Source organism: Quercus suber, unplaced genomic scaffold (assembly GCF_002906115.3).
Source record: "Quercus suber isolate HL8 unplaced genomic scaffold, Cork oak 2.0 scaffold_90, whole genome shotgun sequence".
NCBI classification, from domain to species: Eukaryota; Viridiplantae; Streptophyta; class Magnoliopsida; order Fagales; family Fagaceae; genus Quercus; species Quercus suber.
This window is the reverse complement of record NW_027069555.1, coordinates 229,156-257,041: the sequence shown is the minus strand read 5'-3', so window position 1 is coordinate 257,041 and position 27,886 is coordinate 229,156. Positions and strand designations below refer to the sequence as shown.

The 27,886-nt window shown below is 34.2% G+C and overlaps 1 protein-coding gene across 1 annotated transcript; it reads left to right on the top strand.

Moving 5' to 3' along the window:
* The first annotated feature begins 1,194 nt into the window (after window positions 1-1,194).
* Window positions 1,195-3,612, top strand: LOC112012479 (chalcone synthase). Its single transcript, XM_024044858.2, has 2 exons — window positions 1,195-1,375; window positions 2,326-3,612. Exons 1-2 carry the CDS (start codon window positions 1,198-1,200, stop codon window positions 3,354-3,356), a joined length of 1,209 nt encoding a protein of 402 aa, XP_023900626.2. The 5' UTR covers window positions 1,195-1,197; the 3' UTR covers window positions 3,357-3,612.
* The last annotated feature ends 24,274 nt before the right edge of the window (window positions 3,613-27,886 follow it).

The window sequence follows — 27,886 nt, the reverse complement described above, 5'->3', positions numbered from 1 at the left end:
CCTCTTTCATAAACTCTTTGCACATTTTCCTTCCTTTGCTTATTTGCTGGTTTCTTGTCTTTGTCTTTGCATGTACACACATGGAGCGAGGACGCATAGAGCGAGGATGCATGGAGCTAGGGAACGGTCTCCTAGGCGCAGGCAAAGAGGGCGTGGGCACAAGCATGTTGATTTGAGCCAAGTGGCGGTAGCCAGTAGGTTTAGGGGTTTAGCCTCTCCCATTTGGTTATATACTCTTTTAAACCCCTCTCCTTCCTCCTCCATTTTTCCCCTAGATGGTTTTTATCAGTTATATCATGCCGTGTACCATTCGTCCTCATCTTTAGAGTATGACGACTCTTGTTTATTTTCCTTCCTTCACCTATATTTTGGGCCATGCTCGCTCTAGGGATGTAGGCATTTACTTTCCTGCTCTGTGTGCTTACATTGTGCATGATAATTTCCGTTGCGAAAGTAAGGTGACTTGTCACCAGATTTTCGCTGTAGAAATATGGCACTTTGCTCGAACGCCTTAGGAAAGCATAGATGGGGACTACACCCATTCAAAAGCCAAAACCTCAAAGTCCCCATGCATGCAAAGCCCCGAAAGCTAATGCCAAAATCATGTTTTTTACTGCCACTTTCTGAAAAATAAAGTTTTATCAAAACAAAGGGCTGTCCTTGGACAAACGTTGTGAGGTGCCTACTACCTTCCTCACATGTAACCAAACTTCCAGATCTAAGAATTAAGATTTTTTGCCATCCACATTAGATTAGGAAAAATGCCATTTTTCTTAACCTAGGATTGGTAATAAAATCAAATAGAAACAAGTGACCAATCACATCTTAAAAAAACCCAATGATTGGTGGTGACTCTACTTACCTTTAGTAATCCTTTAAAATTTGGCCCAGATTCTGCCATAACGCTAAAGGTAGACCTACCTTCCTCCACCGAGAGAGAGAGAGAGAGAGAGAGAGAGAGAGAGAGAGCACTCGAAACTTTGCGCGAAACACACACACGATCATTGAGAGGGGTTCTCCAACGGGGCCCCGCACGCGTGGGTGCTGTCGCCACGGCGGGTGGTCAAACAAAGGCACGGCGGCGGCAGTTTTTCCCTTCCCGATCTAGGCCGGGCATTGACAGGGGTCAAGACAGAAAGTGTCAAATTGTGACTTCTCTTAACTCTTTTGTTGTTTGCTTCAGCCTAGCTAGTGTCAATGGCGGATGTTCAAAAAATACGAAATGCCCAACGAGCTTGTGGTCCAGCCACAATTCTAGCCATTGGTACAGCCAATCCGCCAAACTGTGCGTACCAAGATGATTTTCCAGATTATTACTTCAGCATCACTGAGAGCCAACGCAAGACTGAACTGAAAGAGAAGTTCAAGCGCATCTGTATGTACTCACACGAACTTTTATTTTATTTAATGACAATAATTTTGTCACATCTGTGGGTAACTTACATCACACTAACGAGGAAGTCTAGAGTATTTAAATATTTTATTTATTTATTTAATTTTTCATAGTAAACTGTGATAGGATTAAATAAGATTGTGTTCATCAAATTTGATTTTTCTTTAAAGAGAGCTTCAACTTATGATATCCGCTCCTGATAATACTCTTTATCATCAGACCAAGACACCAATGAGTTTTTGGCGTAGGCGAGGATTGAATTCCGAATCTCTTATTCAACCATCAGAAACACTACCAGTTGAGCTAATTAGAACCCACTGCATCAAATTTGATTTTGGTTTTCTCACGTCATATTTTTATCATCTTAATTTTATCATCATTTTACTTTTTAGTACTTATTATTATTATTTATTAGTTGGAAACTTTTTATCATTTTAAATAGACAATAAACAAGACCCAAAAATTGGGAGTTACCATAAAACGACTCTAAAACATTATGTTATTTCCATGCGCACATAGAGAAAAGACTTAAGCTTAGTAAATTTATTTAAGCAAATAAGGTTTTGGTACATAGTGTTTTTGGTTATATTTTTAATTTTAGCAAATTGTGATACTTGTACTTATGCTGCAAGGGAAAGGATACAACATCGCTCTTCAGAACCACTTTTCCAATATTTATATGACAAATTTTTTTTTTTTTTTTTAAAATGTTTACCAGAACGAGAAAACAAATCTTCAATAGCCTCTGTCGTCCATGGGAGGTGCAATTATAAATTGCTATAATTCAAATTATATATATATAGATATATATTATAATTTGATAGTTGGGGGAGATTTGAACTCACATTGAAAAATCAGGAGGGATCGGTTGATTTACAAAACTCTTTACAATTTTATATGTTTCTATAGGGTTTGATGTTATTGATAATTAGGTAATTTCCATAACTGGCGAGAAATCAATGATAAGGAACGCCATTTATACGTCACGCAAGAAATTCTCGAAAAGAATACGGAAATTTCTACCTATGACGCCCCATCACTGGATACACGTCAAGATATCAAAATTGTGGAGTCACCGAAGCTTGGTGCAGAAGCTGCAATGAAGGCTATTGAAGAGTGGGGACAACCTAAAGCCAATATTACACATCTCATGTTCCATTCAACTTCAGGTGTGGATATGCCTGGTGCAGATTATCAAATTGTCAAGCTCCTTGGCCTTCGATCATCTGTAAAGAGGGTCATGTTGTATCATCAAGGCTGCTTTGCCGGTGGGACAGTTCTTCGCATTGCTAAGGATTTGGCTGAGAACAATGCTGGTGCACGTGTTCTAGTTGTATGCTCCGAGGTAACAATCTATGGTTTTCGCGGACCTTCAGATTCCGACCTAGTTTTTCTTGTAGGCCAAGCAATATTTGGTGATGGTGCAGCAGCAGTTATTCTTGGAGCGGATCCCAATACATCGGTGGAACGGCCGTTATTCCAACTTGTGTATGCTGCAGAAACAATTTTTGATAACTCAGAAGGTTCAATTGAAGCACATCTACGAGAACTAGGTCTTACTTTTCATTTGTCAAAGAATGTGCCTACCTTGATTGGTGACAACGCTGAGAAATGCTTGGTTGAAGCATTTAGCCCACTGGGAATTAGTGATTGGAACTCATTGTTTTGGGTACCCCATCCAGGTGGCCCCACAATTCTCAAAGAGATTGAAGCAAAAGTTGGGCTGAACAAGGAGAAACTTGAAACCACTTGGCATGTGTTTGGCGAGTATGGAAATATGTTAAGCGCAAGTGCGTTTTTTGGTCTCGATGAGATGAGGAGGAAGTCCTTGGAGGAAGGAAAATCCACCACAGGTGAAGGGCTAGAGTGGGGTGTTCTATTTGGGTTCGGACCAGGTCTCACGGTGGAGACTATTGTGTTGCATAGTGTCCCTATAGTTACTACCCCATCCATGAGTCCATGACTCATAGCTTCATAAATCGTGGTTTGATGCTTGCTTGATGTGTGGTGTGTTGATATCCTTGGAATTCGTTTATTTTGGGAAAGAAAACTATCTCATTTAAATCCTCAATATTTCTTCAATTTTAATTTAGAGATAAGATGTGCTGTTTAAGAAAAAAAAAATCTTAACCATATCTTATATTTGATTAAAAAACAGAAGTAATTGGAGGATTTAAATGCAAATGTATCATGTCCCATTTATTTTATGTTTGTTTAAGTCCCCGTATTTGTGCCTGCTGATGCCGTGTACTCTAGTTCAGAATAAAGTGTTTCAAATTTCAATAAAATAAAATTGAATGAATTTGTGATTCTGCCACATTCACTTGCTTAGTTAATCCTTATTACTGTAATTATCAAATAAACAACTAATATTGAATAGTGAATGAAAAGTGCACATTGTAGTTATGTTACATAAACAACTAGTACTGATCCTTGATAAAGTTGCTTATCTAGCATATATGTGTCATCTCGTAGCCTTGACTGAATCAAATTATTACTAAATGAATTCTGTTGCTTGGTCTGCAATTTGGTTCCCACTGATTACAAAATGGATTCCTCCTCAACCAGGTTGGTTTAAAATCAATTTTGATGTTGCTACAAGACCCCAATCTTCCTCAACAGCAGTTGTTAGGAGAAATTATTTTCACTCATTCATTGCTCATGCCTCCAGCGGACCCTCCTATTGGGGAACTTGTGAGGCTCTACAAACAACACGGTGACACGCAAACACCTTGTCAAAGATTTTTTAAATCCACTTCGTTGCCTTACTAAATCAAACAATTCAATACACCCTATGATTTTTTAAAAACTCACCCTATAACCACGATTCAAGACCCTCCGATGGATCGATTGAACACCTCGTATCAAAGATTTTCATTTGCTTTCTCAATATCCACTCTTTTATTTATTTATTATTTATATAGATAATTGGGTAAAAATATCCTATTGGTGCGATCAAAGCTCATAAGAGCCAACTTATTTTGTATAGTATATGAAGTAGAAGAAGCAGTATATAGCAGCGTGTATTGGGAGAGAGAAAATTGTGGCACTTCAACACAAGAAAGAATGAAAAGTATCAGGAAAAAAAAAGTTGATATCAACTATTAAGATTGTGTTTATCCAAAAAATTCATAAAGTAATATAGAAAAATTTGATAAGAATAATAAATTGTTGTTTCTATCTAAAAAACTGCTACAATTTGGTGCAACTACTTGGCAATTAAACATGATATTCACTTGGTACAATCAATTTTTAAGCCTAATTTTTATTATTTAGTATATATTATGATTTTGATCCGGGAATTAGCCAACACTAACAATTCTAACAATATATGAAAATTATTGAGCATCATATTTTTGTTATTCAGTCTTTTTTATTTTACATACATTCTTCTTAGTATTTTGTAATTTTTAAAAAAAATTTATTTATCAAATTTATNTTTCTTCTAATTTATTTATTTATTTATTTTTATCTACATGCCATAGATTTAGGTTTAGTTTCCTATTTTCTAACATAATCCAATCTTAATTGGGTTATATTCAAAGTGATAACTTATTGATAATGGGGTATTTTTTGTGATGCTTCACATTTGTGGTTCAAAGTTCATCTCACCTCCCTTACTATCTATTGTATCCCAAAAAAAGAAAAATGAAAATCATATTGAAATGGAGCCGTGACCCAATCCATCTAATCATATCTATTGCCCAATGTCATCCCTTAAATGACTCTCTAGTTTAGTTAATATGTATGTATTTCTCATTTTTCAATTGAAATGAAAAACTGCTTCTATCCAGTAGAATTGCTTATAAAAATTTACTGGTAAGTGCTTATTGGTCCAATGTGCATTATTATGCCTTTTTCCGACTTTAGAGTTTGGTTCTTGACTTTGGAATTATTTAACCACCTTCTTTTTCAGCTGGCCACTTGAGATGGGAACCATCTTGAAAGATTGCAGGACATATACGATGCTCAAGTATGACATGACATACATTCTTTTAGAGGTGTTTCAGTTGTAACTTGCGGCTTTTGGTTACACATTCTTTTCAAGCTGATAGAAAAGTTTTTGGCTTTCAATTGGCATAATCTTGTATAAAGTAAACAAATTAAAGCAATGTGCTATCAATTAGAAATTTTGTTAATGAATTAGTTATTTTTGTTATTGTAAATGGTGCTTGCTAAATTTTCGTTTGTGCTTGTTAGATCATCATTCAACTTTTTAGTTATTATGTATGTTATTCTGTAGCAAAGTCTAGGTTTTTCTTTCCCGGGAGCAATGGTGCTCCAAAATAAGTGTTTAATTGAGACAACCTCGCTGAGAGTAGGTACTGTGATGGGTATTCTTCTAGGAAGTTCTTGTTTATACGCCTTAATTTTAGTTATTTCTGAATAAAAAAGAAAACAGAAAATAGTTGAAGAGATGCTTTATTATTATTTTTTTGATAATTGGACAGTGGGAGAAGGGGATTTGAGCCATGACTTTCCTTATGAAAACGAGTAGATCATTCATTGATTTACATAGCTCTTGGCAAGAGAAGTTTTATTTGACCATAATGAAAGTACATATGTTAACTATAAGTCCGAAAAATGAAAGAACTATCTTGCTAATGAAATAGCAACAACCTCTATATAACAAGGAAGATTAGTTATCAAAAAAAGAAAAAAAAAAGAAAAAGAAAAAAAAAAAGAATGATGATTAGGCTAACCCAAGGGTATGGTCCAGTGGTTTCTAGGCCTCATGTATCACATGAGGCTTTGGGTTCAAGTCTCCTAGCTTGGCAACACCTTGGGCCATTTACTCAAAACTCAGGAGTCCAAAAGTTCTATAAAATTAAAATGTTCTTGATTGAAAAAAAATATATGAAAGAAAGATCCTATCAGATAATTGAGAAGAAACCAGTTAAGAAGAAAGTATCGAAGAATAAGAAGCAAGCTGAGAAAGAACTGAAGCAAGAAGAAGAAAAGAACTAAACGACATCTACCAGATACAAGAGTATTTAAGTTAGAAACTAAACGACTTGTAGTTCTTGTTTGTAACTTTTATTCACTTTCATCTCACGTGCTATAACCGTCTCTCACACGTGTTGTAACTGAATTACAAACGGGTTGTTTAATTTGTTAAGTTTGTTACTCTCTGTTTTGGGGTTTTGGGCACAGAGGTGTATATAACCTCAAATAATGTACAGATTCATTTATCACAAAGATTAAGAGAAAGTTTCTCAATTCCTTTCTCCAATTCCCTCTTTGTGCACTCATAGAATTCTGTTATTCTTTTCTTTGTTTTGTTATATGGTATCAGAGCTTGAGTCTTCTCCAATGGCGTCAAATGCTCAAGACACTCAAACTGCTCCATCTTCCTCTTCTCAGCGAGAGCTGACTCCAATGGAAGATCCACGGAGTCCATTCTTCTTACATCATGGTGAAACACCAGGTGCAATTTTGGTTACTCAGCCATTAACTGAGAACAACTATCCTATGTGGTCAAGAGCAATGATAATGGCTTTAGATGCCAAAAGCAAGCTAGGGTTTGTTGATGGCTCTATCAATGCTTCAATGGCAGTCACACCATTAGAGAAGAAAGCTTGGTCAAAATGCAATTCAATGATCTCTTCATGGATCTTGAATTCTGTTTCCCCTCATCTCACTGCTAGTGTTATTTACAGAGACACTGCATTTGAAGTGTGGCATACTCTCAAGAAACGGTTCTCTCAAGCCAATGGACCAAGAATCTCTCAACTTCAGAAGCAAATTTCAACTATGATGCAAGGTGCTGCTACGATCACTGGATTCTTCACTGATCTACAAGCTGCTTGGGATCAACTATTGAATTTCAGGCCTTTGCCATATTGTTCATGTGGTAAGTGTAATTGTGGTGTGAATGACAAAATCACAACACTTCAGCATCAAGATTCTCTTATGCAGTTCTTGAATGGCTTAAACGATTCTTATTCTCAAGTTAGAACACAAATTCTCATGATGGAGCCTAGTCCTTCCATTGATAAGGCATTCTCTTTAGTGATTCAAGAAGAAAGGCAAAGATGTTTAGGTTTCAATGTTGCTCCTTCAGTTGAAACAACTGCTCTGGCAGTCAGAAATCAAGGGTTCAATCAGGGAAATTATACTCCAGGGAACAACAAATATGTCAAAGGAAATAATGCAAAAGGGAGGCCTATGTGTAGTCACTGTGGGAAGCTTGGCCACATTATGGAGAAGTGCTACAAACTAGTGGGATTTCCACCTGGTTATAAGCAGAGAAGCAAAGTAGCCATGGCAAATCAAGTCTTGGTTGAAGGTGATCAAGGATATGTTGATATTTCACAGACTCCACAGGTCAATTCATTCCCTCCACAGGTCAATTCATTCCCTCCACAGGTCAATTCATTCCCTTTCACATCAGAGCAGTGTCAACAACTGATTTCGATGCTCAATTCACATGCATCTACATCTGGTGGTACCAATGATGCCTTACATTCAGCTAATTCTGCTCTTTCAGGTAATATGTGTACTGCTTGGTCTGATTTTACTTCCTTAGACATGCATCACTCAGTTTTTGCCATTAATCCTATCAATAAAGCTGCTCATGGTAATGATGTATGGATTCTGGACACTGGAGCCACAGACCACATAGTCCATTCTTTATCTTTATTCACACATATAACCAGCTCTATATCAACCTTTGTTCAATTGCCAAATGGTGAAAGAGTCAATGTTACACATATTGGTACAATTCAAGTTACTGCAACCTTAAAACTTGAGAACGTGCTGTGTGTTCCCTCTTTTAATTTCAACCTAATTTCTGTCAGCAAATTAACCAAAACACTTTCATGTTGCCTGGTTTTTCTGTCAAATTTGTGTTTTATCCAGGACCTTACTTGCTGGAAGACGATTGGAGTGGGTGAATTACATGATAATTTGTATCTGCTGCACACTGATTCAAACAACAAATCTGTTTCAACAGCAACTTCAGTCCTTGAGTCAGTTTTTCAATCCTTTGTCAATTCTGTGTCTGAGTCCATGTCTATTCCTAATGTTACAAAGTCTTATCTTTGGCATATGAGGTTAGGACACGCATCTGATAATAAGATTCATGCTTTACATAATTCAATTCCTGATGTACAACCTTTTCACAGTAATAAGAATTGTACTCTTTGTCCCATTGCCAAGCAGAAAAGACTCCCTTTCCCTTCTTTGAATAACATTTCAAATAAAGCTTTTGATTTGATTCACTGTGATGTTTGGGGACCATTTGCCAAATTTACTCATGATGGATTCAGATACTTCCTTACCATAGTGGATGATGCCACAAGATCCACTTGGATTTACCTCATGAAATCAAAGGCTGACACTAGACCTTTGTTAATCTCTTTTTATAATATGATACACACACAATTTCATGCCAATATAAAGGTCTTTAGAACTGACAATGCTCCTGAGTTTTTCTTGAAAGAATTTTATGCAAATAAAGGTATTATTCATCAACATACATGTGTTGCAACTCCACAACAAAATTCAGTTGTGGAGAGGAAACATCAACACATTTTAAGCATTGCAAGGGCTTTGAAGTTTCAGTCTAATGTTCCTATATCTTATTGGGGTGAGTGTGTGCTGACTGCTGTTCATATTATAAATAGATTACCTTCTAAAATCCTACATCAGAAAACTCCATTTGAAAAATTATATGATAAACCTCCTTCGTTTGCTCACTTGAAAGTCTTTGGCTGCCTGTGTTATGCATCCACTCTTACTCACAATAGACAAAAATTTGATCCTAGATCTTCAGCTTGTGTGTTTCTTGGTTACCCGTTTGGTGTTAAAGGGTACAAGTTACTTGACTTAACCACCAAAAGAATTTTCATTTCCAGAGATGTTCATTTCCTAGAGACTATCTTTCCTTTTGTCTCACCTTCCAATTCTTCATCTCCTCACACTAGCATGCCTCTGCCTCACCTTTTTCCTTCAGTATCTCAATCCACACCTTCTGCATTTGACTTTTCTTCTACACCTTTTCCTCACAATGATGTCAATACTTTTGATTCCCACATTCCTACATCATCTTCTGCAGATTCACTTATCTCCAATTCTGCAGAATTGCCCACTGCTAATTCTGCAGATATCATTTCTGCAGAATTACCTAGCTCCAATCCACCTTCACCTTTCATTCCTTCCACAAATACACCATCTGTTCATCTCAGGAAGTCTTGTAGAGTGTCAAAACCACCTGCCTACCTGAGTGATTTTCAGTGCAGCACAATTGTCAGTAATGCTCCTACTCCTTCTCTTCCTGCCAGCAAGTCAGGTACACCTTATCCTTTGTCCACTTATCTTACTTCCTCCAAGTTATCCACCTCTTATGCCCATTTTTGTTCCTTAATTTCTACCATTCCTGAGCCTACCTATTACCATGAGGCAGTAAAGGATCCTAATTGGCAGGCTGCTATGGCATCTGAAATTGCTGCCTTGGAAGCAAATCAAACCTGGACTCTTACACCATTACCTCCTCACAAAAAGGCCATTGGGTGTAAATGGGTTTATAGGGTGAAGTATAATTCTGATGGTTCTTTGGACAGATACAAAGCTAGGCTAGTAGCTAAGGGGTTCACTCAACAAGCTGGTTTGGATTTCACTGATACTTTTTCTCCAGTTGCTAAACTCACCACTGTCAAGACTTTGCTTGCTATTTCTGCTGTGAGAGGCTGGCATTTGGTTCAACTTGATGTGAACAATGCCTTTCTAAATGGCTCTCTCCATGAAGAAGTGTATATGCAGTTGCCTCTTGGTTTTCACAGCAAGGGGGAGAATCTGGTTTGCAAGCTTCACAAGTCTTTATATGGTCTTAAACAAGCATCAAGGCAGTGGTATTCAAAGTTTTCTACAACCATTTTGAAATATGGTTTCAAGCAATCAAAATCTGATTATTCTTTATTCACCAAGAAGTTTAATCAGACTTTCATAGCATTGCTTGTGTATGTTGATGACATTCTCATTGCAAGCAATAATGTTCAAGCAGTTGAAGACCTCAAAACCTCCTTGAATCTTGAGTTCAAGTTAAAAGACCTTGGTAATTTGAAGTATTTTTTAGGGCTTGAAGTTGCTAGATCAGAAAAGGGAATTTCCTTATGTCAAAGGAAATATGCATTAGGAGTCCTTAAGGATGCTGGTATGGAAGGATGCAAGCCTAGCAAGGTACCAATGGAGCAGAACTTGAAACTCAGTAAATTCCAAGGTGAGTTATTGGATGATCCTGGGGTCTATAGAAGGTTAATTGGAAGGTTACTTTACCTAACAATCACAAGACCAGATATTACTTACTCTGTGCATAAATTGAGTTCATTCATGGCTAAGCCTAGAAAGCCACATCTTGATGCAGCACACAAAATATTGCAGTACATCAAAGGATCACCTGGTCAAGGCATTCTTCTGTCATCAAAGTCTGATCTACACTTGAAAGCCTACACGGATGCAGATTGGGCTTCTTGTGTAGATACCAGAAGATCAACCACTGGTTTTTGTGTTTTCTTAGGTGAGTCATTGGTCTCATGGAAGTCTAAGAAACAATCCATAGTTTCTAGATCATCAGCTGAGGCCGAGTATAGGGCAATGGCCTTAACAGTTTGTGAAATGACTTGGTTGCTAGCTTTGTTGAAAGATTTAGAAGTTGATCATCCACAGCCTGGAATGCTCTTCTGTGATAATCAGGCAGCAATCCACATTGGTGAAAATCCTGTCTTCCACGAACGCACAAAACATATAGAGGTAGATTGTCACTTGGTTAGAGACAAGGTGCAAGAAAAGGTGATTCGTTTGTTTTTCACTCCAACACATACACAGGTAGCAGATCTGTTTACCAAAGCTTTATGCAGCCAACAATTGAAGTTCTTGATTTCCAAGATGAATGTGTTGAACATACATAGTTCTGAATCTCATCTTGAGGGGGAGTATCAGATAATTGAGAAGAAACCAGTTAAGAAGAAAGTATCGAAGAATAAGAAGCAAGCTGAGAAAGAACTGAAGCAAGAAGAAGAAAAGAACTAAACGACATCTACCAGATACAAGAGTATTTAAGTTAGAAACTAAACGACTTGTAGTTCTTGTTTGTAACTTTTATTCACTTTCATCTCACGTGCTATAACCGTCTCTCACACGTGTTGTAACTGAATTACAAACGGGTTGTTTAATTTGTTAAGTTTGTTACTCTCTGTTTTGGGGTTTTGGGCACAGAGGTGTATATATAACCTCAAATAATGTACAGATTCATTTTATCACAAAGATTAGGAGAAAGTTTCTCAATTCCTTTCTCCAATTCCCTCTTTGTGCACTCATAGAATTCTGTTATTCTTTTCTTTGTTTTGTTATAAATGATTCTTGTAGTTTTTCTTTACATAAGGAATGACTTTGTCGATATATAAACAAAAGATGGCTCCAAAATGACATAGTCCTTGTTACAATTGTTGCCGTGGTTGTGGCGTCATTGGAGTTTGGACAGGTGATGAAGATGGATGGATCATATTTCTTAAAATATTGCTAACGTCTTTTACATCTTTGGAACCATAGTTTTGGTTCTAGTTAGGTCTCCAAAAATAATTACTTTGGGTCAGATTCACAACGGTTTAGGAAACCCAATCTACATTTGAGGTTCTGATTGGAATTCTTAGGCGATCCACACTGCTTTGTACGTTTTATAAATCACATTTGGTCACCTTTTCTCCTACGTTGTCAATGGTCAACGGAAGTTGTTGAGCCGATCTCTAACTAAAATCATTGATAGAAAGGTTATTAGAAAACATGTTGAGAAAAGTGCACTGTATATGCCTCTCTCGAATGCATCTTGAAACTACATATGTTGCTTGACATTCTTAGGGACGATGGTCATTTAAATGGTTTCTGCTTCCAATTTAAAAGAAAGGCAAACCCTAAAGGCAAAGCACACACACTCGCATGCATGCTCACAAACATGCAAATACATCATCTTAAACATTAACAGATGTATATACATATATAAACTAACACACTAAAATCAAAATATTTTCATTCTTTGGATTTAAAACTTTATTTATTTTATTCGACCCCTAAGCGTTCTACAATCTTTATGATCATTTAGCAACAACTAACTAACGATATTCATAAATCCAAGAACTTAAACAACACCTTCCCAAGAGCGGGGAGTATGATATTAATGTTAACAAAATGGACTAATATCAAACATTCAATAGGAATAGTAATGTTGTCTTTATTGATTTTGATTACGTTCTGCCACATTATATTGAATACTGCTTTTTATTACTCCTCGAAAAATGCACATGTGATTTCAACTTCAACCCACTTTGGCTCAGAGACTTGTACGTCATAGGAAGCAACGCAAACGAACTAAAATTGGTGTTTAGAGAAAAAAAGTGTGAATATTGTGCCCAGCCAACCAACAAAGTATAGGGTGCTCCATCTATAAAACTATTTTAAATAAAGATTATTAGATTTATCATAAACTCTATGTTTTCTTTTTCTTTTCAATATATCAAAGAGTGTAGGTTATTTTAATAAAGGGTTACTTAGCGCTCTAATTTTAACTTTTCATGCTTGAAGGGTTTGTATTAGGTATATTCGCAAATCTTTATGAAACATAAATAACCAGAAGTGCAATTTCATTATTAATATAGTTTAGTGCCACCATCGTAGGTCGGATGATGATTAAAGATTGAAGGAGTATTTCACTTCAAATGCTATTGATCTCAATCTTTTACATCTATAGAACCATAGTTTTGGTTCTAAGTTCTAACCAGGTCTCCAGAAATAATCATTTTTAGGTCAATTTCTAAGGTTTTGAGATTGGAATTCCGAGGGAAGCCACACTGCTTTGTACACTTAATAATCACATTTGGTCACCTTTTCTTCTAAGTTTTCAGTGGTCAATGGAAGTTGTTAAGTCGATTTCTAACTAAAATCGTTGACCAAAAAAAAAAAAAAATGATTAGGAAATATTTTGAGGAAAAGCATTGAATATGTTGCTTGTTTTCTTAGGGTGATTGTCATCTAAGTGGTTTTTTCTTCTAATTTAAAAGAAAGGCCAACCCTAAAGGCAAAGCACACGCACTCGCACGTGTGCACACATACATACAAATACATAATCATAAACATTAATATATGTATATACATAAATAAACACACTAAAATAAAAAATTAATAATCTATAGAAACAAAAGAAAAAGAATAAAAATATACTTAAATAACTTAATTTAAAATTCTTATATAAAAAAATTCATGAAGAATAACAACTTTATTGGGCTTTGAAAGGTAATTCTAAATTTTTTTTTCCCTCTTTGATTTAAAATATAATTTCTTATTTATCATTTTTTTCTATAATTGTGAAGGAAAAAAATAATATAAAACACCCTAACTAAATTGGAAAAGTAGTAACTATGTGCATATGAAAGTAAGATAAAGTCTGTTGGAACGACATTAGGATTGACAAAAAGAAAATTAAAAATTTTCAACATAATTAAAAAGGCTAATGTATTACAGTATATTTGTATTTACCTTTGCAACAAGGTTGACAAAATGGATAAATATGCTCATGTTTTGTATACATTTTTGGAGAAAGTTTAGTTATAAAATTGATTGTATCTTAAAACTACAATCTTACTCAATAAAATAAACATTATTTTATATTTTGAAAATCTAACTGTTATATTGCATGTTCTTTACGCTCTTAATACACAGTCAGATTTTGTCTCAATTGGATATTATTTACTATATAATTTATAAACTTATATTTTATGTATAATTTTAAATTATAAAAATTTGCAATTTAAATAATTTATTGATGACATAGCTATTTATCTTTAATTTTCTAGAAATTTTGCAAGTATAGAAAATATAAGAAAAACATGTAATTTAATGGTGAATTTGTCAAAATTCACATACCATAAAAAGATATTAAGTAATGTTGTAACCTTAGACTACATCCAATTTTTTAAACTAAATTTTGTCCTATATTTTATAGGTCATACTACCAAATATGTGAATTTAGCCTTAAACCTAGTCTTTGAGACGTAGATTAATAGGTCTTTCCATGTAATTCCCTTTTACTTTCTTTCTTAAGATTGTAAATAGAAATTTAAGCCTTATACTTTTCATTTTATAGCATGTACTTAGCACGAAAGTATTATAATTATCCAATAATACATGTACCTTTCTTCATTAAAAAAATATGTACTTTTTTAGATTTTCATAGTTTTTCCTTTTTAATAAAATTAAGTCCTTAGCTTGGGGGGATCACATCGATGGTTGATTCTTCATATTTGCTACCTTAACGGCGGTGAAGGATCTCTATTCCTTTCCATTTATATACTTATTTTTTGTATCCACTTCAAGTCATTTTATCACAAACTACTTCGCTTTCATGAACTCTGTTATAGTCCAGAATAATAAGGATGAACAGAGGCTTCAAAATGCAGTTGTTTCCAAAGTTCGAGACAAATTAAAATGTTGGGACAAAATTTTGAAATAAGTTACAAAGTTTTTCTTTTTATGTAATTTATCCTAAATTATCATATTTTATCTTTGAGTAGTCTATGCATGCCGAATTGGTTTGACCAAGTGATTTTGTTTCAGAACCATTTTATTTCTCTTTTATGTGTGTTTGTTTCTCATTAAAAAAAAAAAAAAAGATTTTGTTTTATTTCCATAGGTGGCCATCCTGCGGGATTAGTTGGTCTCCCTGGTCGCTGGGTGAATATAAGTCAACTTCGGCTTGGGTGCCCAAGCTGACACATGGCCCAATAATGGAGATGACACACATCAGCAAAAACTACTCTTATTCCCTATTTATTCATGCTCCAAAAATACCTAAAATTTTTTCATTATCCAGACCATTTTTCTCTTGGTTATGTTTTGAATTTCCATTGGACTTGGGCCAAGTTCAACAGTGTGATTACTCAACTAGTGGACCCATGTTATCCTAGGTTGCATGTTAGTCCATTTGTTGGCTCGAGTGGGGCCTGGCTTTTAAGCCCAATTGGACCTAAAAAGAGACCTCACCAAAAATTAACACTCTTTTTTTGGCATATGATTATGATCTACTTAAAAAAAAAAAAAAAAAAAAAAATTTACGGTTGATTGTAACATTTAGGGCATGTTTGTTCTCCATAAATTTACGGTTGCATGGTCCAATATAGCACATGATTAAATTTAATATTGCTTAAGCTTAAGGAAGATGATAATATCATAATATTATTTTTGTTATTTTTCCTAAAGCAATATTAAAACAAAAACCCTTTGACTGGTTAATTAGGACTTCAACAATTAACCCCCATTCTGTTTTTCCTTCTTCTTTTTTTCCTCCCAAATTATGTTTTTTTTTTTTAAAAAAGAAAAAAGAAAAACAAAGCTATATTTTTATATAAGTTATAAATAGTTAGAACCTTTTTTTTTTTTTTTGGGTGAGGATAAGTTATAAATAGTTATATAAGTTTTTTCAAGGAAAAATAGTTATATAAGTTATAAATATAATTAGAACCTTTTATTCTCTTTATGAATAAAAAAGGGATACTAAACTAAATCTTTGAAGCTCCATGTCTCTAATGGACTACAATACCGACTTGAAACGAAGAAACCCACTGCATCAGAGACTGAGAGAGATAGAGGTACTAATAATCTCAGCCCAGGACCTCAAGAAAGTGAAGCACGTGACCAAGATGAGAGCCTATGCTGTAGTCTACGTCCAGAAGGGAGTCCACGCAGTGGCGACTCTAGGAAATTTTTTCAGGGTGTTCCTCAACAAGCATAAATTACACTATAGGGTCAAGATTTGTAGCCCAAGCCCAAAAGAGATGGGATGTGAGCCTACTAAGTCCAATACAATGACTTTGTAGAGAGTGGGTAAAAGAACTAGACTATTTGTGAACTCAACAACAGTTAATCAAGATTTTATTAAAAGAACAAGTACTAAAACATTGGGAACTTGAATAAATTTAGGTCCGAGGAGACAAATTATAGTTTGAATGGCTAAGGTCACTCTTGGAGCTACAGTAAAATTTTGTTCTTCTTCTTCTTCTTTTCCTTCTTTTCCCGGTCCCCTTTTCATGAGAGGTCATTTACATTTATATAGTTTTCTTTTAAATTATTTTCATCGTACACTTGTTCTTCATCTAAACATTCACTTGAGTACATGTCACATCAGATATCTTCTTTAGTTCTCCATGAGTGGTGGCAGCTGAGATTGCACTGTTCAGAGGTCTTCTCCACATAAATACGGCCAGAAAAGTTGCTGCAATGCATTAAATGCAGTGGTATCAGCTTTTTCTTTAGATATTTCTCCATTCTTATCATCTTTATGCATGCATGAAGTTCATCCTTATCGCTAGAACTTCCTGGAAGTTCACCCAAACTGTCCAAGTATATGCTTGACCGATATTCTTCAAGTTCGAGGAGGATACACTCCTCGGACTATACTCTTCTTCCCTTTCCTTACGTGATTCTCCATTCTGGGGCCTTTCCCAATCCTTTACTCCTCCTCGGACATACTTATATCTTTAAATAGGGCGTAAGGTCCAACATACGCGTTTGGGCTTTTACCTCCACATACACAATCTAATAAAAAGAAAATTTTATATATTGACAACAACAACAATAAAAAAAATACTTGTCCATAATTCTAGCAAAAGAATAAATAATAAACAATTAGTTTATTTGAAATATTAATAAAATTATTAATTATTATTGTTTAGTTGTTTCATTAATTTGTTTTTCTTTTATAAATTATAATTTGTTATATTGTTGTTTCATTAATTATAAAATTATTAATTGTTATTTAGCCTAACATAATTTAATTTATTTGTCTTTTATAATGTATTAGTTAATTTAATTATACAGCTTTAATTATTGTTATTTAGCGTAGCAATAAACTATATTGCTTTAATTTGTTTGTCATTAATTATGCTGCTTTAATTTGTTATATTGTTTAGCCCTTTATGCACGTTACACTAAAAGAGCCGGACATTACACATTCTATGTGCATCATAATAATTAAAGCAGTGTAATGTGTATCACATTACACTGCTTAGTCTGCTTTAATTATTGTTTATCCGGCCCCAGCCCATCAACCCATCTACCCCCTCCCACTCAATAGACAAGCATATGCACATGCCTAATCACAATAGCCTGTCAATCAGAAAATTTCACAATCACAATAGACAATACACATCACACTAAAAGACAATCAATATATCACCAACACAATGACCAACACCAACACACTAACCAACACCAATAGATAAGATAAGGCCAAATTCAAAAAGAAAAAAAAAGAAAAGAAAAGGCAAAAGCAAAATATAAATAAAGCAATTCGGTCAGCCAATCTGACCAACACCAACACACTGACCAATAGGATAAAGCCAAATTCAAAAAGACAAGGAAAAAAAAAAAAAGAGAGGCAAAAGCTAAATATAAATAACGGCCAGCCAATCAAAATATTCAAAAGAGAGAGAGAGAGAGTTATCGAGTTAGAATATTAAAGAATAAAGAGAGAGAAAGAACTTTCATTTCATTTTTGCATTTCAGTGAGATAAAGAGAGAGACTGAGAGAGAGTCAGAGAGAAAAAGAGAGAGAGACGTGACCGTGGGTTTGGTATGCTGAGGTTTGGTTTTGGTTTGCTCTATATTAGGGGCCTTTTTTTTCTTCTTCTTCTTCTTCTTCTTCTTCTTCTTCTTTGAGATAAACACTAAAACACCTCTGAATTGAAGTTTGTTTTGCTTTTGCTCATGGACTGACTGTATTGGAGTTTGGTTTCTGATTTCTCCGCCAATGACGTGACCTCAAATTTTTTTTTGGGCTTTTTTTTTTTTTTTTCTTGGAAGTAGAACACTAGAACAAATAATATATATATATATATAAAATTTATTTTGAGGGTGTTCCTAATTTTGTAATCAGGGTGTTCCTAATACAGATTAAATATAATTTTTTTTTTTTAAATTTTTTTCAAGTCAGGGTGTTCTTGGGAACACCCTGACTTGTACGTGGTGTCGCCACTGAGTCCACGTGGTGAAGACCCATGTGGATGAGCACGGCGGCACCAACCCTACATGGAACGAGATGGTGAAGGCGAGGTTCAAGGAGGACTTGCCAGAAAGTGACGTCATGGCGGCGCTAAACATGGACATATATGTGCGCGGCCACGTGCGAAAAAAGCCTGTGGGAAGAGCTTTCGAGCCGTTGGATAATCCGATAGAGTGCATCACGGTGCAGGTATGGAGACCCTTCGGTAGGCCCCACGGGATGCTCAACCTGTGGGTCCCATCGACAGGGAGGTTCTTGATAAGGAGGGAGTCTTTGTCTTTTAGTGTAAAAGAAGCGGTGGAGGATGAAGAAAAAGAAGAAGAAGAAGAGGAGGTGGAGAAGAATAAGGTGGTGGAGAATGTGTAGAGTTGGAGAACTGGCTAGTTTGCATGTTGGACATGTGTCAGTCAGTCATGGTGTTGTTTTTTTCTTTTTTTCTTTTTGAGTTTTCATGCAGTGCTTGATCAAGTTTTAATTGTCTTTTTCACTGTGGCATAGAAAAATAATGGCAGATATGGTGGCCAATGATCCATATCATATGTACTGCTTAATTTACTTTTTGTTTTGTTTTGTTTTTTTTTTTTTTTTTGAGTTTTGCTGTTAATTGTAGACTTTGAAGCACGCATGTTCAGGCAATGTATAGTGTGGTTTTGGTGGGTTTCGCTTGTCCAATGCATCGCTACATTAATTTGCTTTGTATTGTTCTATATATTATGTACTTGTCATGTGTTTTTTTTTTTTACTCCTGATAGAAGAGGATCACAGTTCACAGACATCACACGATCAATGCAGTTTAGCTTGTTGCAGTTAGCTTTTAATTTTTATTTCTCTTTCTTCAAATGATCCATATTTTGTAATCTTAGAAGCCAATGCATTGTGTGTAATGTCGTACATTACATGCCTGTTCAGCTTATAAGACCTTAATAAAGTTGACAGGCTCTTTAGGGTTTCTTTTTTCATTTTTCATTTTTTTGTTCGCTAGCAGTAACATTATAGATCACATCATTAATTTAATTATTAAAATCAATTATTATTTTGGAGAAGAGAGTAATGTTGGAGTTAGGATTTTAATTTAGGAATGACAAGATTAAAAGTAAAAATATTTTTTAAAAAAAGTAATCGGTATTAATAGCGTAATAATATACAATTTTATGCTAATTATCAAATACAATCTATATAATAAAAATATAAAACTCAGTTTATTTTCCATACTTAGAATAATATTCAGACTTATATTTTCCATAATCAATTAACTACAAGTATATATTTCATATCATTACAATTAAAAAATTAATTCATAGTTAATAACAATCAAATTAAGAGATTAATCTACCTACATCAAGTTTAAAAATATTATTTAATTATTTAAAATAAATTGAGAAAAAAAATCAATAAAAAAAATGTTTAGAATATAACTATCTAGCTGCAAAGTTGTAGACATGACTTAATGCCTTGAATGCTTTTAAAAATGATGTAGAAATCAACTTTCTTAGTAGTAATTAAAATTTGGGATTATGAAAAGACCTGAATTTGAAATTGTGAAAGTAGTAAGGCAATAAAAGAGAAATTTCTTAATGAAGGCACTAGTTTTATTGTCGTGTAAAGTAAAGGGGCATAGAATCAGCCAAAAAAAAAAAAAAAAAAAAATTTGAAGGGGGCATAAAGTAGGTACTTAAAAAAAATTTTGGTTTATCATTATTATTAGAAAAATACCGAAGTATTTTACTATATATAATTTACAAATTGATATAGCAATTAATGTAATAGGTGTGCTTCAACGGTTCAACCACCTAATATATAGCTTATGTTTAAATGGTTTATATATATATATATATATATAAAGTTGGATTCTAGTTATACCTAATAAAACTCTAAGTGATATTACATCATCCAAGAACTTGTTATTGAATTTATATTTTGAAAATCTAATTGTTGAATTACACATTCTGTATATTCTTAACATGCATGCTAGTTTTAATGCCAATTGGATGCAATTTACCATTCAATCCATAAACTCATATTATATACATTATTTTAAACTACAAAAACTTGAATTTAACCAATTAATTGATGACATGACTATTGATTTTTTATTATCTTTAAATTTTGTAAGCACAGAGAATACACAAAGATAATATAATCAAGCGGTGGATTTATCAAAATTCACATCTGATTAAAAATTATTGGTGCCACTTAAATTTGTGTGTGTGTGTGTGTGTGTGTATCTATATAAAATTGGTGGCAGTTAAGTTTATATGTTCTATGTTGTAAAATTTGTACTATTCCTAACATCAATTTTATTATTGTTAACAAAAAAAAAAAAAAAAAAAAAATTTGAAGGGGGCATAAAGTAGGTACTTAAAAAAAATTTTGGTTTATCATTATTATTAGAAAAATACCGAAGTATTTTACTATATATAATTTACAAATTGATATAGCAATTAATGTAATAGGTGTGCTTCAACGGTTCAACCACCTAATATATAGCTTATGTTTAAATGGTTTATATATATATATATATATATAAAGTTGGATTCTAGTTATACCTAATAAAACTCTAAGTGATATTACATCATCCAAGAACTTGTTATTGAATTTATATTTTGAAAATCTAATTGTTGAATTACACATTCTGTATATTCTTAACATGCATGCTAGTTTTAATGCCAATTGGATGCAATTTACCATTCAATCCATAAACTCATATTATATACATTATTTTAAACTACAAAAACTTGAATTTAACCAATTAATTGATGACATGACTATTGATTTTTTATTATCTTTAAATTTTGTAAGCACAGAGAATACACAAAGATAATATAATCAAGCGGTGGATTTATCAAAATTCACATCTGATTAAAAATTATTGGTGCCACTTAAATTTGTGTGTGTGTGTGTGTGTGTGTATCTATATAAAATTGGTGGCAGTTAAGTTTATATGTTCTATGTTGTAAAATTTGTACTATTCCTAACATCAATTTTATTATTGTTATGTAACTTCAAAAAAAAAAAATTATTATTGTGTGGGACCCACTATTTTAATACTAATTCACACCAAAGCTATGAACCGAAACCAAAGGTGCTGCGCCAAAAAACAGGCCAATTGAGTGAACTAAAATTGGTGATCAGAGATGACGTCTCATTCCGACTTCGGTTTGGGGAAGTTGTCGGAGTAGAATATAGGATTCCACTACAAACTAAATTGCATCGATATATGTGTGTGTGTGTATCTCACCAAAACCCATACTCTTGGTGCAATTCCTCTCTCTCTCTCTCTCTCTCTCTCTCTCTCTCTCTCTCTCAAATTGATCTAAGTCCAAACCCACACTCACACCAAACCTACAAACCCACACCAAACCTAGTAACCCAAAAACCCAAAAAAATGAAGTGAATTTGAAGCAAAATATAGATTTGATTTGTTGGATTTATGGATTTGATTTGGGATTCATAGGTCTACCAGTGGTTGTGGATTAGATTTATGAATTTTGTGGTTTGATTTTTTGATCTGTGGGATTTGTGACTATGTCAACCAAACAGAGTCACACATGTATCTAAAAATCACATTGATAAAAGGCTAGAGAACCAACTGCCTACGATCATGAGCAGAGCTGGCTAAGGGGTAATCAACCCCTATGGTGTAGTGGCCAATTTGCCCAATAATCATACCAATTGCACCATGAACACTCCTAGTGAGAATGGTGGAACTAACAACATATGACAAGTATAACAATTTTGAAATGGTGAGTTTTAAATATGACCTTTAAGAAAAGAAAAAAAATTTGTATAGACCATACTTGTATTTTTTTTTCTTCTTCTAGCTAGGAGAGGTAATTTTTATGCGGGGCAAACTATATCTAATAACCTCTATGTACATTCAACAATAAAAGCAACTACTATGTACGAATTTTTGGAGAGCTCGGGGGGAAATTGCCCCCTTGTCTCCAACATTGCTCAATGATAATGCCAAAAATCGTCAATAAGCCACACAACACTCACATGTTCGAAACAAGACCTGTGAAACAACAACAAAAAAGAAAATCTTAGAAGAGTACTGGTGTGGTATTGGCCAAAGACCTTTCGAAGGTTAAGTCAGAGAATTTTTCACAACTCTAGAGTGCCAGAGCTGGGATAAATTATGCATGTCTCGGTTTGAGATGATATTGGGGTTTTTTTTTTTTTTTTTTTTTATAGTAGCATAGGGTCAACATCCGTGCCTTGGCTAAGAAGATGTTTCTTTGTAGGAGAGGTCCTCTTTTTGTTGCGTATTTTGCGGAACTCTTTCCTTATAGGACTCTTTTGATTAAGGTTGAGCGTGGTGCACTAGGCGTTTCCTTATATATGCATGTGTGGGGACCAAGGCAAGCCACGTTAGACCTGTCAGAGGTGTACCCACTTCAGCTTCTTCCCGTCAGCTTCCAGCTTCGTCGCTTAAGGTGCCGTCATCAGCTTCGAGGTAAAGCTGTAGACTTCATGCTGTTGTTCTCTTTCATGGGTAAAGCTGACGGGTTTGTTAATATCGTCACCTGTTGCCTCATTGGGTCTGTTTGGATTGAACTTATTGTTGCTGAAACTGAAAACTGAAAACTGAAAATACTGTAGCAAAATAATTTTTAAATGTGTAAATAGTACCGTGGGACCCATTTTTAATATTTTTTTAGTGCGTGAACAATGCTAAACAGTACATGAACAATATTTTTTGTCTCCTGTACAGTAAAATCATGTGATTTTACTGTTCACTTGCCAGGGGAAAAAAAAAAAAAGAAAAAAAAGGAAGGAAAAACGCAAAACGTGGACTCAGCTTTCAGCTGAGTCCAAACGCCCTCATTGTATACAAGTATCAATACTACAAAATTACCCTTATCACTCAATAATGTCTCACTAATGCAATTTCTTTTGGATGGAGTCCAGGATTCGTCTTGCTCTAGAGTATATATTGAGTTATTAATCAATAATGTCTCATTAATGCATCTTTTTGGATGGATTCCACTATTCGTCTTATGTATGATATAATTAATGACATGGTACATATCATGATTATATGATAGAATTTCAAGTTAAGAAAATGAGAGAACTCCTATATGATACAATTCTAGGTGTTGGAGCATTTTAATATTAAATAATTAAAATGAATAAATGTTATAACATAAACATAAAAATGTGGGAGTGAATATGAAAGATGAGGAGTTAGTGAAAATGTTTAATCCCACATTGAAAAGGAGATGGGCTATTTTATTCTTTTTAATTGTGGTGATTAATGGGCTAAAATGTATTGTGTTATATATTGGGCTGGATACGTGCGCAAGGGGGAGGTGAAGAGTGGAGGTATCAAAATTGGAATAGGATCCTCAGTTGGGAAGGAAATAATTCTCTTCATTTAGCCTCTCACCTTATCAAAACTTTTGCATTTATGTAAATGTATTAATTATTTGTCATGTTTTGATGGGTAAATGCATTTTTTTTCATGCATTAAATAATTAATTTATATGACTGTTTTTATATAATTTATATAAGAAACAATTTATTTGGAATACTCATTAGAAAAAAAAAATCAAAATATTATATATATACATATATATATATATATATATAAGGAACCTCATTTCACAACATTGTGGAACTCTCATTTTATAGAACACTTCAAGCAATGCTCTCAATACAGTATAGTTAGAGAATTTCCCTTACGACTAGCATTGTTGGCCTTGTTTTGGATTTGAAGTAGGTAAATCTATTATTATTATTATTATTATTATTATTGTTATTGTTATAATATAAGCAGGAACCTCATTTTACAAAACTGTAGAACTTTCATTTTATAGAACTCTTCAAGCGATGTTGACAATATAGTGTTTCCTTGACGGATAGTATTGTTAGCCTTGTTTTTGGATTTGATGTACGTATATCTATTATTATTATTATTATTAGATTTTTCAGGGTATTATCTCCTTATTCAGTTTTCTTTGTTGGTTTTATTGTTTTCTTTTCTTTCAAAAGAATTGAAATTACCCTTTTTGAGAAATTTTAGTATTTTATTGATTAGGATTATAAATGATTGTTGTAACTTTGCTTTTTATAAGCAATGAATTTGTTGATGCATAAACAAAGATGGCTCCACTCGTCAGTCGTTGCTTTAGGCAACTTTCTCTCCTTGGTCTAGCACCAAGGTTTTGCTACCTGAGCTTTGCTCAAGGTCCCCTTGCTAAAATTTCTCTCAAAATGACCGCTTTTCACCTGTAATCTTCCACTCCTCTCTTTTACCCTTTCTTTTCTATCCCTAAACATGTTCTCCTCTCTTTTTATTGGTGATTATAAGTTCCCAACCTCATTGCTCTTTGCCTTGTATTTGTCCAATTTAGGGTTTGGGGTTATCCAATCTGCAAGGCCTTTTTTTTTTTTTTTTTTTTTTTTTTTTCAATTTAAGGTTTGGGTGTTTCCCCCGAACCATCTTTGCCTTGTTGGAATGTCCCAACAAAATAAATTAGTGGAAGCACTAAGTGCAGTGGCCAGTAAAATCAAATGTTTAGGAAAATCTCTAAAGTTAAAAGCTAGTGAGAGGATTGTAGAAGAGCTATTTACCACTGGGCTTGATGTAGAATAAACCGCCATGGCCTTTCTAGACTCTCACGCTCGCCTGAAATCATCGCGCAAGGCAAAAAGGCACTAGTGGAAATCATAGACCTTGGAGTTGAAATCGCATCAAATTTGGTAGGTTAAAGCGAAACGGCCCTTTGAGCAATAGTCGTTACTTTGCCACAAGGTACCTCTTAAAATGGCAAATTCCTTCATTTGGATCCCGAAAATTGTTATTTTTCCGTTTATAGTAATTTTTGTTTCCTTAATAACTTGTTACTCAAAAGTCAGAGTAAAGTCCCGCTTGTTTTGGGACGACCCTTAAGATCAGCAATTTATGATTCTGCATTTAACTCAATTTTTTTTTGTTTTTGGTAAATTTCAGTATTTTGTCACCTAATCGCGTAATTAATGCGAATTAGGATTTTAGACATTTTTCTCAGTACTTATATGTTTTGTAGCCATCAAAGGAAAAATATACTATTATCAATAAACACAGAATTTTTGTCAAATTCTTTCTTTGGTTGATTCCAGTTGATCTCCTTGTGGATTTGATGTTTACTACCAGAAGCTAATAGTTTAGTTTTTGTTCCACCAAGTATTGAGGGTCATTTTTTGAAATAGGCAGAAGGCGGCCCAACCTAGAAATACTGGTAGCAGAGAAGTGGCAAACTAAGTAAAACCATTAGGCTCAAGCGGCAGGAATAATGGATCACAGGCCTTTAATATAAATAAATGGGTCTTGAGAAAGTAAGTGGGCCTAAAAGGCCCGGAAAGAGAGAAAACAGCACCCATGGGCAGTATGTGGTATGGAAAAGCAAGAATGGGCCGTGGCAGGCCCAAAGTAATGTAAACAAAGAAAGTAGGGGATAATGGCAAGCCCATGAACCCCAATGATGAGAATAAGGAAATTGGGCCAGGAAAGCCCAATTGAGTTAGTAAATACCAATGGGATGCAGAGTTAGTAAATGGACCGAGGAAGTCCAAAGGAAGTGAATGGGCCGGATAGGCCCAAGTGAAAAGAAAAGGACACTGGAGCCTATAAGTGAGAACACCAGTGGCCATATTAAGCCATTGGGGGAAAGAAAGGAACGGCAGGTCTAAAAAGAGGTCCAATAGGAACAAATCGCCGCGGCGGGAAATGCCAAGTAACATGGTAGGAAGCCAAGGCAATTAAAGAATTAGGTAAAGAGAATGCAAAGCCCAGTACTCGGTAAAGCCCAGACCCTATAGGAGTGGGAAATCAGAGTAGTAGCTCGTGAAAAGCCAATACCCTAAAACCTACATTTTGCTAGTCCTCGAGCAAAACAGATAAAGAATAAAAAAAAAAAAAAAAAGAAAATATCCTAACTAATCCACTTTCGTTGGAAATTTCGATTGCATTTAGCGTATGCAACAAGCCTTTAAACCCCTAGCTTACACTAGTGGACGAGTTGTAGTCTCGTGAGCGTTTGCAGGGAATATACCCACAAAATTCTGAGAATGAATACTAAAAACAAAATAAACAAAACAAAGAAAATCAATTTTTTTTTTTCAATTGCCTTGTGCCAAGAGGATTAGTTCACGTTCAAAAACACTACAAATGTTAAAGAAATTTCTCATGTCATCAAAACTCAATGTGAGTGAAAAGTGGTAGCCAACCCAAACATACTCTTAGTTTTAGAATAAATTTGACTCGAATCTCTGTTTGAAAGTATGCTTCAACTCAAATCTTTCTAGAGTTATCACTCAACAAATGAAATCACTCTGATATGGGGTGTAACACTCTCAACAACATATGTGAGCGGAATAATGTAAGCAAAATCAACATCTCACATATAAATCACATGAAAAACACTTAATCAAGAAAGAACAAGTAGTCTCATGAAAGGATGCCAAAAAGAATTTATACCACACTTTTTATTCAATCATATCAATATCTGAACTACACAATCTTCAAGATCAAATAAGGACTTTATTAGGACGTAATGTAGGGTAAAAGCAAAGGGAATGAAATAAAAATGGGTGAAGGTAAATAATAAGAAGTGCTTTCAAGATTTGTCAGAATGTCAACTCTTTTTGGAACTTCCATTCAACATTTTTTTTTTCAGCTCTTCTTCTTCAAAGCAATACTCCTTTACATTTCACTTCTCAAAATTTGATGGAAACCCTTTTTATTTTCTTCTTTTTAACACTTTTCTTTTTCTTTTCTTTTTTTTTTTCTTTTTTTTTTTCAATTCAATTCTTTTTTTCTTTCTTCTTTGAATTATTGTACAAACCACCACATTGAAACAAACTGATCAAATTCCATCTTGAAACACTATGGAAAAGGGTTTTAAGAAAGAAAGGCTAATTAAAAGGCTCAATGGGGTGACTAGCGATAATGTATCAAAAAAAAAGAAAAACACATATATGGCTCAAAGTAGACAAAAATGGCCTAATCTCATCTCTCAAAGAATAGTATAGTTCATTCAACATCAATGACTTCAAAGGATTTAAGTGTGGCATAAAATCATTTTTTTTTTCTTGGCCAAAAGAAAGAATAATGAGACTACAACAAGGGAAATATATTGCGCACTTCCAAATGAACTTTAAGATTAGAAACAATAAATAACTCTCCGAAAATAATGATTGGCTCAAAACTCACATGGGTTATAGTCTACACATTGTTATCATCAAGATTTTCTAATCATTTTTATCCTTCAACAACGAGTTGTGTCTGAGTGGCTATATGCATGTGTAATGAATTGAACATGAAAGCAATGAAATTCTTTAAGCAAGAGTAGTATAACAAACTCAAAACATAAACCTCAAGCTAGGCAAAAGTTTTTTTTTTTTTTTAATTTTTATAACACAACTAAACAAAACAAAACAAGAAGATAGAAATCTATATACATCCC

Bases quoted from the DNA above. Each gene is read 5' to 3' on its own strand.
- LOC112012479 (XM_024044858.2), top strand. From the start codon at position 1,198: ATGGCGGATGTTCAAAAAATACGAAATGCCCAACGAGCTTGTGGTCCA. The intron at 1,376-2,325 runs GTATGTACTCAC...ATTGATAATTAG, and splicing joins AGAGAAGTTCAAGCGCATCT to GTAATTTCCATAACTGGCGA.